At 22.4% G+C, this 19,841-nt stretch overlaps 4 protein-coding genes across 4 annotated transcripts; 2 read left to right on the forward strand and 2 right to left on the reverse strand.

The window, feature by feature from the left end:
• Positions 1–610: 610 nt before the first annotated feature.
• PVVCY_1104630 (conserved Plasmodium protein, unknown function) lies at positions 611–8,752 on the forward strand (the record flags this gene model as incomplete). The annotated part of the gene is made up of 2 exons (XM_008625916.2): positions 611–706; positions 857–8,752. The coding sequence occupies 2 exons, from the start codon at positions 611–613 to the stop codon at positions 8,750–8,752; spliced, it is 7,992 nt and encodes a 2,663-aa protein (XP_008624138.2).
• Positions 8,753–9,242: 490 nt separating this feature from the next.
• Positions 9,243–10,679, reverse strand: PVVCY_1104640 (Plasmodium exported protein (PHIST), unknown function; the record flags this gene model as incomplete). The annotated part of the gene is made up of 2 exons (XM_008625915.2): positions 9,243–10,454; positions 10,608–10,679. The coding sequence occupies 2 exons, from the start codon at positions 10,677–10,679 to the stop codon at positions 9,243–9,245; spliced, it is 1,284 nt and encodes a 427-aa protein (XP_008624137.2).
• A 2,029-nt stretch (positions 10,680–12,708) lies between these two features.
• Positions 12,709–16,048, forward strand: PVVCY_1104650 (conserved Plasmodium protein, unknown function; the record flags this gene model as incomplete). Its single annotated transcript, XM_008625914.2, has 2 exons — positions 12,709–15,451; positions 15,636–16,048. The coding sequence occupies 2 exons, from the start codon at positions 12,709–12,711 to the stop codon at positions 16,046–16,048; spliced, it is 3,156 nt and encodes a 1,051-aa protein (XP_008624136.1).
• A 983-nt stretch (positions 16,049–17,031) lies between these two features.
• PVVCY_1104660 (conserved Plasmodium protein, unknown function) lies at positions 17,032–19,692 on the reverse strand (the record flags this gene model as incomplete). Its single annotated transcript, XM_037634572.1, has 1 exon — positions 17,032–19,692. The coding sequence occupies one exon, from the start codon at positions 19,690–19,692 to the stop codon at positions 17,032–17,034; it is 2,661 nt and encodes an 886-aa protein (XP_037490657.1).
• Positions 19,693–19,841: the final 149 nt, after the last annotated feature.

Raw genomic sequence — 19,841 nt, forward strand, 5'->3', positions numbered from 1 at the left:
TTTTTCAATTTAACGTTTAGATATTAAAAAAAATTCAAACAATAATTAGTATTCTACAAAGATATATATTTAAAATAATAATTGAAAATGATACTACAAAATAATAAAATAAAAATTTGATAATAAAACTTTCCTGAGTAAGAGAAGAACATTTTGAAAAGTTGCATTGTGCCTGCAGTTTGGGCATATGTATATATATTTTTTTTTTTTTGGTAATCATTTAATCTAATATGAATAAATGAACGGTCCTATGATGGAATTTGTTATTACATAAAAAGTTCAGCACATGAATAAGTGTACATATGTTTGTTTATTTTGGTAATATATGTTACTTATGCTATCGATGCTTTGTTAGATAATTTAAAAAGCGGAATACATAAAAGGAATAAAAATATATAAAAATAATTTTCCATTAAAAAAGGATACCTAAATAAATTTTAACTTCAATATGTAATTGCATAAATATTGAAAGATCAGAAGGACCATTTTTAATGTTTTTTCATTAAATTGTTTAATAACAATTAAATTTTTATTGAAATAAAGCATCATTCTTCATCATCATTATTATATTTGTGTGCAACGGAATTGTAAATTTTTTTTTTCTATAAATATGTGTCAAGAAGAAAGAAAAAAAAAATACCATGATGATATTCTCTTAAATTTATCTTTAACTAATGACGATAAAATTGAAGGTGTCCTATTTAAGGTAATATATATATTATAAAAGCAGTGAAGATATGCTGGTGGCTGCATAATAGAATGCTACTCATATTATTAGTGATATGCAACTTTTAACATTTTTATGTTTTTATTGAACCATATTTTTACATTTTTTTTAATTTTACTTGCTTTTCAGTTAATTCCAATTTTGTTGGATGAAATATTAACATGTGAAGAATATTTAAGAAAATCGTTAATAGAAATTATTAGTCACTGCATAATAAGATGCAAATCTTTAGAACGGATTAAGATTCCCGTTGTAGGGATGGTTGAAAATTATTTGAAAAATATTGACAAGATAAGCAATAGTAGGATATTATATAACAGTACATTTTATATATTTATGGATGCAGGATTTAAAAATGTCGATGATGAAGAAAAGTTAAAATTTCAACAATTAATAATAGAGAATTGTGATATACTAGCGGATAACAAAGAAATGGGAATGTTTATGATAATAAAGTTTGTAGAAAGTTTGGAAATTTTAAATAAAAATGAGAATAAGATGAAAATGAATAAATATATTTCGTCTGTTTTTAAAGGCGTGTGCTTTAATAGTAATGGCAATGTTATTAATAATAACTCTAATAGAGTTACACACGATTTGAAAAATGATAATCATATTACCAATTTTTGTGATGATAAATATTATAAAAAACTACAAAAATTCATTATGTGCATAAATGAATTTTTAGCTATTCCCATTTATTGTATAGATATAAAATTGATAAAATTTATTAGACAAGATTTAGTAAATATATACAAAGAAAAATTCCTTAATAGCAAATATTATTCAAAGCAAAATCATATAAAAATGAAGAAAAATGCTTTGAAATTTTTAAGTGATTTTTTGTGTAATCATAGTTTATCATATTCATCGTATATAATTTGTTCAAATGAAAAATATGATGAAGTAAAAGAATTCGCTAATTTATTATTAAAAAGTAAACAGAACAGTGTAAATTTTAATGATAATGCAATATATGTAGATATATATATGGGCATAATAAAGTATTTTGATAATGATATATATTCAATAAATTATATTTTAAAAATTTTTAGTATATTTGAAAATAGTCGTATAGTAATTAAAGAAGAGGAGCAGTTACATAAGCTACTGTGCTATATTTATTATTTTTATTTTTACTTTGTTAATGATGTAAACATTAAAAGTATAGATTTTATGAATGAGTTTATAAAATTTGAATTAATGTTTAATAATAAAAAAGAGCTTTTAGCATATTTAAAAGAAAATAAATACAACACTAAATTAAAAAATAAAGATTTAAATAATTGTCTTAATAAATTACTTATATATATTATAGGAGCAAATAACAAAATTGTGTTTTTTAATAAATATATTGATTACATATTTAATATAATTTTTTGTAATTTGAAAGCATTAACTGAAGAAAATGGTGAGGAAAACAATAATTACATTTTACTGGAAAATACCGCAACAATGATAGAGAAAATATATGGGCTCGAAATAAATGACCATAAAACTAATATAAATTTATTGAACAATTCGTTTTTATTAACGCATATATTTTTTAATAAATTAAAAAATATTTATAGCATAAATAAAGATTCATACATTTTATACAACAGTGTAAACAAAGTTTTATCATGTTTGATGGAATATTTTAAAAATTGTCTGAATGAAAGTAGGAGTCGATTGATTGGGATAAAGATGGGATATGCGGATTTCAAAGAATTGGGCATGAACAATTTTGATGGAAATAATGAATCCATTTTATATTGGACTATGGAAAGAATGAAAAGTGATAGTGATGACCACAGTAGTAATTATGAAACGAGCATCGATAAAAGAAGAGAAAATACCATAAATTTTCGAAGAGCAATTATTGAAAATGTTATGGGTATATTAGATAAATTCATAAAATATACACAAAATAGTTTATTAATTGGTGCTATACTTAATTGGAGTTCAAACATATTTAAATGTGAAACTTGTGAATATGCGTATTATTTTTTACTATTTGAAAAATGCAGTGACATAATTTTATCAGATACAGCAAAAAAATATTTAAAATTCCATAAAAAAGAAAAGATGCCATCATTTGATGATTATATAATTTTTATATCAAAAAAATTGTTTCACGATAAATCTAATTTTATTGTTCACTATTTTTTTGAGAACACATTTGATAATGTTGATCTAAAAATGTATAAGGAGAAGGACGATGGTTCGAATTTACTTAGTACAGAACCAAATAAAAATGAAGAATTAAGCTATGAGCAAATAAATATAAAAAATTTTATTGAAATAGATAATGCAAAAAGTGTTATTGAATATGCTAATAAACATTACTCAGCATTTAATATAGATCAGTTGTCTAGTTTAATTAAATATATAGAAGTGATAAATTATAGGAATAATTTTTCTATAGAAAGTATATATTTAACAATTTTAATATTTGATATATTTTTAGTTAGCATTGTCAATTGTGTTAATCGGCTTAAAGATGACTATTTATTGATATACTGCTTTTCGTTTACCATATTTATGAAGGAGTTGAAACATTTTTTCTCTAACAGTAATAAAAATATAATGGAGAATAATTCCAGTTTTAGTAATGATAAAAATGGGTGTATCACATTAATTGAAGTTGAAAAAGCAAATATATTAATAAATAGTCATTTAGCAGAAATAATAAAAAGTCGATTAAATATATTATTGCAGAACATGTTGTATGCGCATAATACAAAATTGGTAAGTAAATCATCAAAGATGCTAACACATATATATTTGCAAATTAAAGAAAGAAATGAAGATTTATTTAATGATCTTCTAAACATTTTAATTTCCAAAAATTTGAAAGAAAGTTCTAATAATGATGAAGAAAATAGAGTGATTTGTTCATTAATATATTTATTTGGTTATTTGATAAAAAAAGATAATTTTTTTGCTGAAAAATATTATTGCATTTTAGAGAATCTAACGGATTATATGTTTTACATATATTATGATTATGTGAAAGAAAGCAAAAAAACAGTGACAAATGAAAAGCTAATTCTGTTAAAATATTGTATTACCTTTTTTTATTTCACATTTTTCTCAAAATCATTTTTACCAATTTGGGGGGAAATTATAAATAGTAGACAAATTGGCATGAATAAAGTGGGTTCTAATGATGATATTATTAGATACAAATCAATTGTAAGTATAATTTTAGAAATAATAAAATATGCAAAAGATAATATTACAAACGTTTATAATTTACCTTTGCTCAAAAAGTCACTAAAATTATTAAGTTGTTTACCAACATTGAAAGAGGATAGCATTAATTTAATGCTAAAAGAAGATATAATGAATACATGTATCATTGGCAATTTTCAAATAGAAAAAATGTATGGGCATTATATATCTCATATTTTTTTAAGATTAGATAAATTTCATTTGAATAAATTATCTTCAGATATTTTAAAAGACATTTATGAATATTCTCAACAAATTACATCTAATAATAGTGATAACGAAAAGAAAAAAAACTTTGTATGCATCATTTTGTTTTATTCTATATATTACAATCCATTTTTGGAGTATTTAAACAAAAATTGCTTAGAAATTAGCAAATATTTTATTTCCTATATTAAATTAGAAAATAATATATATTCAGAATATTGTTTTTTGGGATTAAGTAATTTATTTTTCTCTATTTTAATCCAGGCAAATATAGACATTAATAATGTGAATATGTTAGAGGATGCTTTAGATGCTTTACAGTATGATAATTATTTAGGAGAAATTGCTGAAAATGAAAGTGATCCAAATAAAAAGCATAAAAATGAGAACGACCTATTGAAAAATGATGAAAACAAAGGGATGGTTTCAGACAGCCTAATTTTACCATGCGATGCTCAAAAGTCTATAATTGACATAAATACTAAAGAAAAAACAAAAGACGAAAATATAAATAGCATAAATATATGTAAGAGAAGTAATTTATCATGTAACGATTTAAATGGAAATAATAATACGTACCTAAAAAATGAAGATATGGTGATAAAGTACGCAGAAAATGTATGTAATTCTTGTATGAATACAAAAGACGATCTATTTTACATAAACTATTTAAAGAATAGTGAAAAAGAAGTGGATGAAAATTTTATAGAAGAAATAAAAAAATTCGAATGTCGAAAAGATCGTTTATTAAAAAATGTTTATGATTATATTAATAAGGAAAGAAATATGACTCTTATTGCACATTATAAATTTCTAAGTATATACAGTTGTAGCTATATATATTTATTTTTATTTATGCAATACACAAATTTGGGGATTTATAAGTATGATAAAAAAATTAATGATTTTTTTTCTTTTAACAATGGAACCGAAAAGAAGAATATACATCATAGTAATGATCACATTAATGAACTTATGAATATGCTAAATTCGAATTTATTAAAAATAGATAATTCAAATAAAGTATTTAGCAGTATAGAAGAATTTAAGGAGAGTGTAACAAGACAGTTAACGCAAATTTTCGATAAAACAGTATGTAGCAGAAGTGGGGATATAATAAATTTAAAAAAAAATAATAAATATGTATATGCCGTTATAAAATATATATGCAAGAAAATGGTGACAAATTTAATAATAGCAAGAAATGACATAATAAAATTAAATTACTTTAAGTACATACAAAATAAAGATGTAAATAATACTATGATGGAAATTGAAGAAAATTTTTTACACATAGATTATAATAAGTTGATAGGGAAAACTGTGTATGGAATAAATGCTTTAAACGATGAGTTATTTAACTATTCTATTGCTACAAATAATGAATTTATTGACGAGGCGTTTTTGCTATTTTTAATTGAATATCTTAAGGATGTAAATATGGAAATATTTTCATTTCAAATACCATATTTTTTGTTTTTTTCTCATGCTATCAGTAATACTTATTTAATAAAGAAAAACCTAAGCATTACATTTTATGGTGTTTTAAAAAATTCATTTGTTAAGTATTCTCAGTATTGTGGGAAATGTGATTGCAAAAAGAATGAACAAGATTGGCATAAAGATAAAGGAAATAATCGATATAACAATATAAGTGAAGGGGACATGAATTGGTTAAAGGAAGACAGAAATGGTGAAAATTTGAATTCAAATGGTAATACTAACATTTTTATATTGAATATTTTAGAATTTTACAAAAAATATGAAGGAAATAAAAAAATCGAATTATTTTATCTAGATTGTTTAAATAGTTGTATACAATCGTCGGATGATATAAAATTTGATTTAAAAGTTTTACTTAATTTTTATTTAGCAAATAGTGGAAAAGCCGAAACATATTATGATGAATTAAAAATAAAAGAGAATAATGATCAAATTTGTGATTACACGGAAATAGAAATATATTTCGATACATTATTGAAATGTAATAATTCAAATAAAGAAAAAGGTGTTATGGAAAAAATAATTAGTAATTATAAAAATATATTATATCTTGAAGAAAGCATAAAAATGTTTATGTCATTTTTGAGTAATAAAAAGGATATTAATGAATATGTGCTAAATAATTTTTCTTTTTTGATGATTAAATTATTAGATCATTATGAAAAAATAGAGCAGTGTAATACCTTGTTAAATATCAGCTTGTGTATCGAAATTTTCGAATCAGTTTTTAATTTTATATTATCACACATTTCTAACAAAAATTTATCACACATTAATGATTTGTTATATTATTTAATAAATAAAATTCCTTTCTATATTTATATAAAATATATATATAATCACATGTTAAAAGATTTTTACCAACTAGATATTACTTATAAAGATAACAATCATGTTAGAAGCTATTGTAGCAGTGTTATTTTATATTTATTAAAAAAAAAGTATCTTTTGGATATAGATGATGAACGAATATTTAGGGATAAAAAAAGGATAGATGCTATCAAGGAGTACAATAAATTATATTTTATAAATCAACTGAATACCGAAGTAAGAGCATTGTTACATGAAGATGGGAATTTTGCTCTCAATATGAAAAAGGAAATAAGCAAGCTTAATTCACCTGATAAAGACATTATACCTTCTCAAACAGTGTCTACATCTTCGAATAATATCATTGGTGTTATATTTTTAAAATTATTTGATGAAATTAGAGACGGTTTCAATGTTGTAAATGTTGATATTGTTTCATATGGTCAAAATATCACTTCAATAATAGTAGTAGATAAAGACCATTTAAAAAATAAGATAAAAATTAATTTAGTAAATAAATTGAAATCAGTTGAAATTAATGGGAATAAAATAAATTACACAAATGATTTGGATATTTTAACAAATTATATGACGAATGAAATTACTGATATTTGTTTACAAGAATTTAAAAAACGAGAATTATTCGATGAGGAAAATATTGGGATGTTAAAAAAATTCGAAGGAAAGTTAATTGCTCGAAGTTTTATAGTTAAAAATATTATAACATATGAAAATAATTATTATAAAGATATTTATAATATATTAGAAAAAAGGAACATTTTCCATTTTTATAAATTTTTTAACGATTATATAAAAGAATTTTTAATATTTTTAGAATCCAAATATGAAAAAGATAAAAAGGGGTGTTTAATATCAATAAGTATATTTGTGGAATCATTTGTAAATATTTATAAAACTGAAGAATATGATAACTTAGATTTAGAAGAGATAAAAGGATTTTTGTATATATATTCTGTGTTAAATGAATTATTTAAAAGCTCTTGCATAAATAATGTTGATAATATTTATTTTGTTATTGTTGCTCATTTAAAATGTATGAACCTGATTTTTCTATTGATTCGTAATCAAATTATGGGTATTGATAACAATAGGATCATTAAAAATATTGATCATGGAGAAATGGAAACACGAGGAACAAACCCAGATGAAGAAAATACCTACGTTTTTGGAGATTCTGTTTTTATTAACATTGAATATATATATGAAGCATTTGATAAAATTATAGAATTTTTAATTGATTATAAGGAATATGATATATTTGAGCACGTGTGGATTTTTATTTTCAATATACCGTCTATATTTATCCACAAAATAAAATTTTCAAAACTTTATGAATGTATTAATATATTATTAACAAAATATTTTTATAATCGTAATTTTGATGACATAGCTAACTATGATAGTAATTTTTGTTTTTATTTTTTCAAATTAGCTATTTCTGTATTTTTTTATTCGTATATTGAGAAAAATCAAAACAATTGGTTTTATTTTTTTAATTTTGAAAAAATAAATAAGTTTGTTAAAGTTGATAATTTACATAACTACATGTTTGATTTGGATAAAATCAATCATTGTGAAGATGAGAAGCGAAATATTTATGTAGATATTATCAAATCAGTTTTTATGAAAAATAACGTTATGGTTAATGAAAAGGATGCTGATAGTTATAGACCAACGAAACACACAAGCGAATGCCAATACGAAAAAAATGATGATATTAAAAATCATGAAAGTGATACACATTTATATATTGAAAATGGAAGTAATAATTGTTTTTATAATTTCGGAAAATTATTATGTCTATTGTTTGAAATCGGAAAAAATAATATGAATGTATTGAGCTTAATTAAAACATATTTACAGTTAATGTTTTTAAATGAAATACAGCTTTTTCAAATTGGTGATAAGGCGATTTGGGAAAAAATATATAATTGCATTTATTTAATGATAATAAAAAACAAAGTAAAAAAAGTGATGTTTGAGCATTTAATGGATATATTAAATATATTATTATGTATATATAATACATACGGTTTTGAAAATGAAAAAGATAGACAAATTCATTTAGATATAAGAATTGCCGAATTTAATAATTGTAATGCCATCGATCAACCTAATATCGTCGATGCGGTTTCTAATGCATCAATTTTTGTGTTTATATACTTTTTTAAAATTCGAAACAATTCTAAGCATTTCGTATTTCCCGATTATATTATTCAAAATCTGAAGTACTCCATTATGCTCAACTACCCTCACTTTTTTTTGTAATGACCACATGAGGTAACTATGGAAAAAATAGATTTTGCAATTCATTATTAATGTCGAAGTTATATTTCAATATGTAGTACGTGAAGCATATAAATATGTATGAAGCACGCATACTAAATTCATATATAATAGATATTTTTCAATATTGATAGATGCATAAGATAAATCCCTGAAAAATGAAAACTAAAACCATTTGTTATATTTAACAAATGTATGTTGCAAATATCATGTAGAGGAAATTTTAATGGAGATTTATTGTTATAAAACTTGCATTAAATATTTTGTTTATTAATCTTTTTATATATGTATAATTTGTTAATGTGCGTTTTTTATGTTTTTAAACAAATGAAAATAAACAATAGTACAAATGACAACATATATTACAAACACTCTAAATATTTAAAATCGAGAAAAAATTATATAAATAAATTAAAAAGAATGAATATACGGAAACATATACATATGCATTATTTTAAAAGGTAAAATCATTTTAGTTTTGGTTGTCCTTCAAAAACTTCTTAATGCTTTCCATAAAAAAATGGTGGTTATACTTGTGCAGTATTCCTCTTAGTCGCATACACTTATTTCTAATCATATTTATATCGGAAATTATATTCTTAACATTTAAATTAGATTTTTTAGTATAATTATATAAATCATCAAATATTTTAGGGAATATATCACTTATTTCTTGGCGCATTCGCCTATAAGCAAAATTCCATTTTTCTTTTATAAATTTATTTGGTATTCTATTAATTTTTCCTAATAACATACAATTATTTTGCTCTTCTAATATCATAACCTTAAAATGATTTTCTTCAATCTCTTTAATAATATTTATAGCATTCAATATATTCGATAAGGATGGGTTATTATGTAATCTTTCAATAGCATTCGATTCCCAACATTCAAGTGCTCCTTTTGCTTTATTACAATCTGCAATTTTAAGAGCAATTTTTTCTTCAGTATAATCCCATTTGAAAGATTCTGCAAGTTCCAAATTATCCCGTGATTTATTATTTTTCTTTTTACCTACATGTTTCTTTTTTTCTACATGTTTCTTTTTTTCTACATGTTTCTTTTTTTCTACATCTTTATTTTCTTCTACATCTTTATTTTCTTCTACATGTTTCTTTTTTTCTACATGTTTCTTTTGGCGGTTATCATTTTTTTTATATGCTTCTAAACATTTTCTTTTCGCACCCTCATCATGAATTACTTCTTGTGAATTAGATTTGATACCTTGACCATTATTTCTATTGAACGAACTTGTGGATGGGGTATTTTCGTTTGAAAGTTTTGGGTTACTAGAATAGGAGGTACTTGGATTATCAAATGCAGTTCCATTAGTATGGGAATGTAAATAATTATTCATATCATTGCCAAATAGATTCGTAATTTGATTACTTTTATTATCTTTATTATCTAAGTCACTTTTATCAGAGTTATCACTGCCATTAGAAATGTCGCTGTTTTGAATCGAATTACTAGAATTATCATTACTGTCAGAAAAAAACATTACCATCATATCATTAGATGGCATTGGATTTCCATTCTCATCAAATCGGGATGTAGCTCTTAAACGTTTTGGAATATTACTTACATTATCATTTATAACAGAATTTTCAGATAAATTCCTTGAATTTAAAACATTTAATTGAGCTTTTAAAAGATCATTAGCATGACACAGCCCCGTCTCGTACTATAAAAATAATTAAATATATATGGTGGTTGCATTTATAAAGTTAGTTTTTTTTTTTGTAGGGTTTATTTTATAATGAACGAAAAAAATATTATACCATACATATGCATATATATTTTTTTATCTATGTAATATTTTAACTACGTTTATTACCTTCATCGCCAAGAATAATAGGGACAAATAAAACAACTTGGGTATTTTTGAATATTTCGCATACGTATTCATTTTCAAAATAATATATTATAAAAAAAACGAGAAATAAATCAAGTATTACTATGTTCTATTATATTTATATAACCTAATAAAATAGTGTTGTATATGTATTCTTTAATTGTTACATTTAATTATATTTTAAACAAAAATGTATAACTTATTTTAAACAAAAATGCATAATTTATTTTAAACAAAAATGCATAATTTATTTTAAACAAAAATATATAATTTATTTAAAAAAAAATATTTATTTAAATATTTTATTATTATAATTAGTGCAATATATCGTTTTAATGACTTATCTTTTTTAGTTATCATTATCTATAACAACTTTCGTATTTGTTCTGGTTGTAATGCATATATATAAGAAAGCAACTTTATAAAATATTGTATCAAAGGATGAAACAATTTTTTTTAGTAAATTGATTGTATAATCATAATATTATTTTCTTTAATTTTGTAGATTAGTTGTATATATTTTCTGTATTCTTTTAGGGTTTTCAAAACCTAATTTTTTTTGTCAATATAATATTCTAAGCATATGCATTTTTTTAAATATTTATTTTAGAATTGAATCGTTATTATTATAAATAAAATAATTATATTACTTTATTTAAAGTGAATAAATATATATATCACTACACAGAAAGGAACATTATGTTGTTAATAAAATTCGGAAGTAGGCAATTAAAGTACATATTATTTTAAAATATGCTATAACATTATCAATTATGCATATGTTTTATTAATATTATTGGGATTTTATGCATTTTTTTCTAAGGGGGAATATTGAAGCAAAAATCAATTGTTTTTATTTATATATTTTATAAAAAGTATTATACAAAATTTTGACATAATTATTAGGATTTTATACCTTTGATGAATTTTTGGTTTTAACAAAAATTATGTAGAATTAATATATTAGCCATAGTTATAAATATGTTTTGAATTCACTATAAAACAAAATAGTGATCAATAACGCAAATTTTAAGTATGCGGCATTTATCTATGCAATAATAGGTTTGTTCTGTATGTATTTATGCTAAATAAGAAGCGTATTACTGTACATATATACTCTTTGTAGCATATTGTATATGACTGCATACCCTTCTGTAGAATATATTTGAAGAAAGGTAGCAATCAAAGTAAAGATGTATGTATATACATTTTTTTTACCATTAAAATATTTGGATAAATATTTTAAATATTAATTCCAATTAAATGTCTTTTTCTCACGTATAGTATTGAATCACATAATTTATAAGCATATATTTGTTTTCTTAAATTAAGGTTTTCGACTTTTATCATAATTTATTTTTTACTTTTTTTTAAATGATATTATTTCCATAATTACTACAAATTATATCATCATGATTTTTTGTTTTTTATTTTATATATAATTTTCTATTTTAATTTTTTCGCGAACAATTCACATACGCAATTTTTTCAAACTGCGTAATGGTAAAATTGGTAGATATAATTAAATATATTCATGTTTATATTGATCATATAATGTAAAATAACAGGGCCATATATATATGCGAATTTAAAAAATAAGTAGTTTTTTCCAAAATGAATAAATAAATATGATATTGATACTTTTATGTAATAAAATGAAGTTTATAATAAATATTTTTTAACATAATAAGATCAATTTTTACAGTACATATATTTAGTTCTGCAATATTTTGAAATTACCCACCTCAAATTATGCATTATACATGCATTATATATTTATTATAATTATACTGTTTTAAAATATATTGTCAGTATATTAATACATTATATATACTGGGGTTATGGAAATTTATTACATTAAAAAATGATTTTTTATACCATTTAAAAGGATTTCACCTATATTAAATGGAGATATTTTCTTATGTATGATTTTTGAAACATTATTTTTTCTGAATCATTTTATGCCAGTTGAAGGAATTTTTTTAAAGAAAATAATATAATATATATGCTAGTATATTAATTCATATGTATTGGAAAGTAGAGAAACTTTTGAACGTGTAAGTGTTTTTATTTATATTGGCCGATGGAAGAAATAGAACTATATATTATAAAAAATGAGATCATAAAGATTGGAGATAAGGAAATTGATAGTGATGACATATTTGAGTTATCGAAAAGGATACTAAAGAGTAGAACAAATCAATGTATTGACACACTTTTAGAGTGCATTTTTTATATGCCTGTAAAGATAGGTATATATGCAACTATTTTGGGAATAATAACAAAAGGGAATGATAAATTAAAGCTACAATTAATATTAAAATTAAATCATAACATTTCAGTTTTTGTAAAAAGCAATTCATATCATTGTTTGTTATGGTTTAGATGTATAATAGGGTTGAGTTGCTGTGGTGTTTTTGATTTTTCTCATTGTATAAAATTATTTAAAGACTTATATGCATTATGTGTCGAATTATATAATGAAAATAAATATATAAAAGCTGACAATATATTATATTTATTTTTAAGTAATTTTTTTTATATTTCAAAGCAAATATATGATGAAAATAAAGCAGAATTAGATAATATATTAAGCATTTGCTTTGATTTAATAGATAAGAGACAAACGTGTATTGATAATATAGATATAGATAATAATGATTTAACGACTATTGAATACATATATATATATATTAATAGTGTTAAGCATAGTGACAATTTTAATGATAGATTATTTTACTTAAAAGAAGCATTGCATCATTATATAGAAAATAATTTAAGAAGTGTAGCAACCCATCGATTTTACCAAAAAGAAATATTTCAAAATGTATTTTTAAAAGACCAAAATGAGCAAAATATGCTATCTGAAAATCAAAATAATCGAGCAGAATTAGAAACCGGAATTGAAAATTGTATTAATATTCAACACTTTATTAACTACGACTGCATAGATTGCATAGCCAGTTTACAGATAAAATTTATAACAAAATATAGTGATGATAAAAATATCCATGATATATGGTTAATGCAAGAACATATAATATATATTATTGAATTATATAAAAATAGTGTTGAATTTAGTTCCAAAATACTAGGTATATATGTTCAATTACAAAGTAAATTATACAATAATGTTTTGGTAGAATGCATAATTAATAAATTGTTATCATCGTTTAATAACAAAAATTATTATTTTTATATATCCTTAATGCACCGGCTTTTATTAATAAATAAAAATTTAGGAAGTGTACTTATTAGATGTATTAAATTTGTTTTAAGGCAAATTGGAGAATTAGATAATGAATCATTTTATTTATTTATGGAATTATGTTTATATGTATTATCATCTTTTGCTTATGAACATAAAATATTAAAAAGTAAGGAAAATTTTTTTAAAAGAAGATATAATGATATGAATAAAATATTAAAGGCAAAAGAAGAGAATCCAAATGAAGAAAACAAATTAGAAGGTAATGATGATAACACGGGAGGAATAGATAATGACGATACTAAAAAAGAGGAAGTTGATTTAAATGCCAGCAGTAACAATAAAGGGAAAAGAAAACGAAAAATAGACGAATTAGAGATAAATGATATTAACTTAAATTCTGGATCAGAGAAAGAAGGGGAAATGGAAGACAATAGTATACTACAGAATGAAATGAAACAAAAAAGAAATCCAGTTATTCTAAAAAAGAATGAAATTACATTAAACAGAACCAAAGCATATGACAATAAGATGCCTTATTGTATTGAATTAGATTTAAAATGTAGTTCGGATGAAAGTAGTGATGGGGAAGGCGAGAATGGTGAAGAAAAGAAAAAAAATAAAAACAATGATGAAGAAAATATATATGATGAATATGACGAATGTGACGAAGAAAACAATGAAGATGACGATCAAAATGACAATAATAACCATCCTTTTAATTTCGATAGTTTTAAGGACGAAGTAGAAAAATTAGATGCAGGAGAAAATTTTAAAAAAATTACAAAATTAATGTATAGTGTAAAAAAAAAATATCGTAGAAAATGGGTACGAAATTTTTATTTTAAAAGTTATTCTCTTATTTATAAAAAAGAATGCGATAATTTAGTTCCTAAAACGATTATTGATTATTGTAACAGTTTTAAACTTACTAGTGATAATACATATGAAAATTTTAATGAATATTTCATTTTTAATTCAGTAATAAAATATTGTATTGAGGAAATTGATAATATAGAAGATAAAGAATATGACATGAATAATGATGTAGATGGTTTTAACAATGCTGATAATTATAATAAATCCAAATATGACTCAATAAACAAAGTTAAGGATACTATTAATGCATTAATTCAAAGTTTTATAAATTATATAAACACAAAAAATTACTTATGTAATGTTCCTAGTTTTTTTAAGGGTTTGTCAAAAAATATTAATTTTCTTAATGATATTTCAAGTACTAATTTAGATGGACAATTTTTTGATAATTATATCTTTAAGGAAGATTTTTTAAATAATTCAAATTGTTGGGATAGCTATAGTATTTTAATCCTTTTTTTAAAATCCTTGATGTTTTTTGATTCATCTAATGTTTCTTCTTTAAAAAAGGTATTTAAAAATCATGCAGTAATATTTTTAAGTTATAAAAATTCGGGAATATTTAAAACGGAAGATGAACAAATACAATTTGAAGTGGAGTTATTAAATATCGTTTATACATATTTCAATAATTCTGCATTGCTAAATGTGATTGTAAATATACTAATTGAGAATCAAATCGTGAAAGAAATGTCCGTCCTTTATTTTATTTTCCACAAATTAGACGACTATAATTTAGGTAAGAACTGAAAAGTATAATACCCTTGAAATTGTTGTTGTCATTTAGTTTTTATTTCTATGTATATATGCAATTAATTTTTTATTATAATTTGGCTGTTCTTTTACGATCGGCGTGCTTATTTATTATTGTATCGTTTTTCCTCTTTCTTATAAAATACATATTTTTTTACTTTTCCATGCAGATGAATATTATATTGTTCAACTTCTCTACGAAGGAATTAATAACTTAATTATAAAAAAGGAAAATAATGAAAATGAACGAAATAAATTGCGAAGGCGAAAAACAGAAAATGAAAACGAAAATTTAATAAACGAATTAGAAGGTGAAAAGAATGAAATAGTGAATAAAATATTTCACTTAACTAATCAAACAATTATTATGATAAGTGAAAAAATGATGGCATTAAAAAATAATAATAATTCATATATGAGTAAAGAATTATTAAAAGAGTCATTGGTATTTTTAAGAACCTATATAGAATACATAGACATAGATCAATTTTTGCAACAATGTCATGAAAAGGGATTTGCATCAGAGCAACAAGAATTAGCAACTATATTTAAGTATGCTAGCTTAAAAATGAAAGCGCAATAAAATATAGTTAGAATGTATGTTAAAACAGTGTACTTAAAAATACATAATTGCATAATGTTTTAAAAAATGAGAAATACATTAAAGAAGCATTCTTCAAGAAAACGAAATTGGTAGCAAGTGAATACCCCCTTTATATTATTATATTGTTATACCATTATAACTATGTTATTATTTACTATGAATATCCATTTTCTCTACATATGCGTAGAAGGAAAGAATATTATATATGTGTTTCATATGTATAAAGCTAAAATAAGCTGAAAATGTTTTAGAAATGTGTATATTTTTTAATAATTTTATTTCAAGTTTAACATTCATTTAGTTAAAAAACATTCACCACACAAAACAATATTTTTTGTAAATAAATAATAAAATTTTTTTAAATATTTGTTTTTTTAAGAATAATATAAAATTCAAATATCATAGATAAAAAAATTCAAATGTAAAAAATGATGAATTTTTTATATAGTTGGATTTTTATAATAATACTTATAAAAATTAGAGAAGTGTATAAAAATGTTAAAACAAATTTCATAGTGCAAGTAATGCAGATATATTTTAATTCATAAAATATAGTAGATTCGGAAAAACGTATATAATTTTTTGTAAAGTTTAATATGCTTTTATTAATAAAGAAAATTCTATTATATATGTATTTTTCTTTAATATAATTATGGTCTCATTGGTGTTATAAGAAGACATGAATGTATATTGGAATAGTTATGGCATTTGTATATTTTGGATTTTACTTGTAATGGGGAATTGTCATGATTTTTAGTGAATATGAAAGAATAAATGTTAATATAATTTGAAAAAAATACTATATATGTTTTCCGAAATTTGCTTCTTTTTCTTAACAATATCCATATATATTTTATTCTCACTTTTACATGTACCCCATTCCTTTGAATATATATAATTTTTTTAAATTGAAGAAATACAAAAAAATAGCCATTCGCTAAAAAATAACCATACATATATGCTTATACGTTTCTAAATTCAAACTCAATCTTTTTAGGTGCGTTGATCATAAGAGTTGTGTATTCGTATTTGTAGGCTAGGGACATTTGGAGAATGAATGGAAATATTTCCTTTGGGATTTTATAATTTAAATAATAAACATAATTTTTATCAACTTTAAAGTTTTCATGTGTTAATGGGTTTTTAAATATATGAGCTATTGAATAATCTCTGAATGTGTCAACAGTGTAATTCGCATGATCATGGACATTAGAAATGGATGTAATTTTATCTATAGAAATTTTATCTTTGATGTGATTTGCAAATATATTTGTATATTTTTGTTTAAATAATATTTCATATTTACTTGTTTGTTTTTTATTATGTTTTTCTTTTTTAATAAGGTTGTATTGATTACTATTGCTTTTTTTTTTTTTTTTTTTAATTTTTACACTACTATTTTGATTTATATTAATACCTGCATTTTTAGAGTTTAATAATTCTATATGATTTGTGTTGTTAGGTATGTTTTCTACTTTTTCGTCAGATGTGTTGAAATTGCTTATACTTCCATCATATACAGTTTCATAATCTTGGGCATTTTCAATATCTTCGTCTAGACTTAACTCTTCAAAAGTTATGTGATCACTTTGGTCATGTTTCGATTGGTATGCATTTTTAGCTTGATCATCTTCTTGTACAATATTTTTGGATAGTAACTCATTATTATTAGAATGTGAATATTGGGGATTCTCATCATTTTTGTCTTTATTAACATTAGTGTCGTATATGTCAAAATTATATATATCCATTGGTCCGTTAATAACATTATTATATATATCATATACATTATTTTTATGAATAAAACAATGTTTTAAATTTGTGTTAACTTTATTAAAAAAATCATATATATTTTTTTTATCATAACTGATGGAAAAAATATCCATATATGGTATGTCTTTATAATAAATGTTTTCATTTAGCATAACTGATAAAATTTGTTCGTAAAATTTGATTTCTTTTTCATGTGAATAAATCCATTTTTTTTTAATTTTTGTTTTTATATTTTTTGTTTTTCCTATTACAGTACTGTTACTTAATCTAATAAATATAACATTAACATTCACTTGTGTTTTGTTTTTATTTTTAATATCATCTGAAATATTATATGTTGATGGCGCGGTACTTAAGTCTGATGAGTTATTAGCACTAGCAGCTTCATTTGATGAAAAATTAGTTAGGTCCTTTTGTAATGATATATATTCTTTACTACTATCATCGAATTTGTAATAATCTTTGTAATCTTTAATATTCAATGGGAAATCATTTAATATGTTTTTAAAATCTTTCTTGTTATTTAACACGTACTTACTCATTTTTTCCTCTTTTATAATATCTTTTGTTTCTTTAATCATGGATTCTTCTTTTTTAATTTGTTCTAAATCTTCATATTTTGAATAACCATATAAAAAAAATTCTTCGTCCAATTTTTTTTTCTCTTCGGCCATTATTTCTTGAAATGTCTTTTTTGTATTACCTCCCTCTACATTATTTTTTAATTCTTCAGCTTGTGCATTATTTTGATTATTTCCATTATTTTTAGATGTTTGGTCTTCGTCGGTTTCCATTTCACTTTCATTTTCTGCATGGTCATTATTTAATACACTATCAATATCCATAACTTGATTATTTTTAATATCTTTAATGTACATTTCTTTTATTTGTTCAAGGACAGATTTTGATAATAGTTCTTCATTTTCTTTTTTCCCTTTTCCATTTTGATCGTCATCGTAATCGTCATCATTTTCATGAATATTATTTGATACTTTATAAAAATTAACATCATTGTACGAATTTTTAAAAATATTATGTAAGGCATTATAAAGTGCCATACAATCATATTTCCAATTACAGTAATATATAACAAAATAATATTCTTTTGTAGTTTCATTTTTAATTTTTACACTTTTGAAAAAGTTATTTTTATCATCCTGTTCCATTTTAAACATGTTAGCCCAATCCTCTCTTTGGACTTTTTCATAAGTATTAAAAAATTTAAATTTATCTCCAAATTTTCTTAAGAAATTTTTTACCAGCTTTTTATTTCTATCATTTAGTGTGCCACTTTTGTTGAACAATTGATTTCCCTCTGAATACGAGTTATTTGTTACGGTTTGTGCTGCTTGCTGTTCTAAAAATTCTTTGTATATTCTATTTTTAAATTGTTCATGTTTAAATAAATTTATTACAAAAAATACATAAGAAAGGATTTCACTAGTATATTTAAATGCATCATAAGCATATCTTTTTTCTACGTTAATTGGTATGCTATTACTTACATATTTAAAATCGGAGTTAATAAATAAACTGTTTTCGCGCTTAATTTCTTCCTGCCTTTTTCTTTCTTCTTCTATTTTCTTTCGAATTTCTGATTCGCTTTCATCATTTTGATCGCATCCTTGAGAAATGGATTTGGAGTTTTGACTGGCAGCAGCATCGTTACTTTTACTATTGCAACTGTTATATATTTTTGATCGTGTTTTGTGTGTTATATTAGCGAATTGTTTTGGGGAAAAGGGAAATAAATCTATGTTTTTTGATGTGTTTATTTTATGTACTTTGAAGCATGTGCAAATAAAGTTCAATATAAAGTAATAAACTGCCTTTTTAAAAATTTTTATCATGTTTTACATCATCTTTTTTCGCTTATATATATATGATATTATGGATTTTATTTTCTTCATCAACTTATTCCTGATATTTTTTTCATATTGCTTCTTCGTTTTTTATGTTAATATGAAATGTAACTGTTCTCTTTTAAAAATTTATTTTA

The sequence above is a fragment of the Plasmodium vinckei genome, assembly GCF_900681995.1.
Source record: "Plasmodium vinckei vinckei genome assembly, chromosome: PVVCY_11".
NCBI lineage: Eukaryota > Apicomplexa > Aconoidasida > Haemosporida > Plasmodiidae > Plasmodium > Plasmodium vinckei.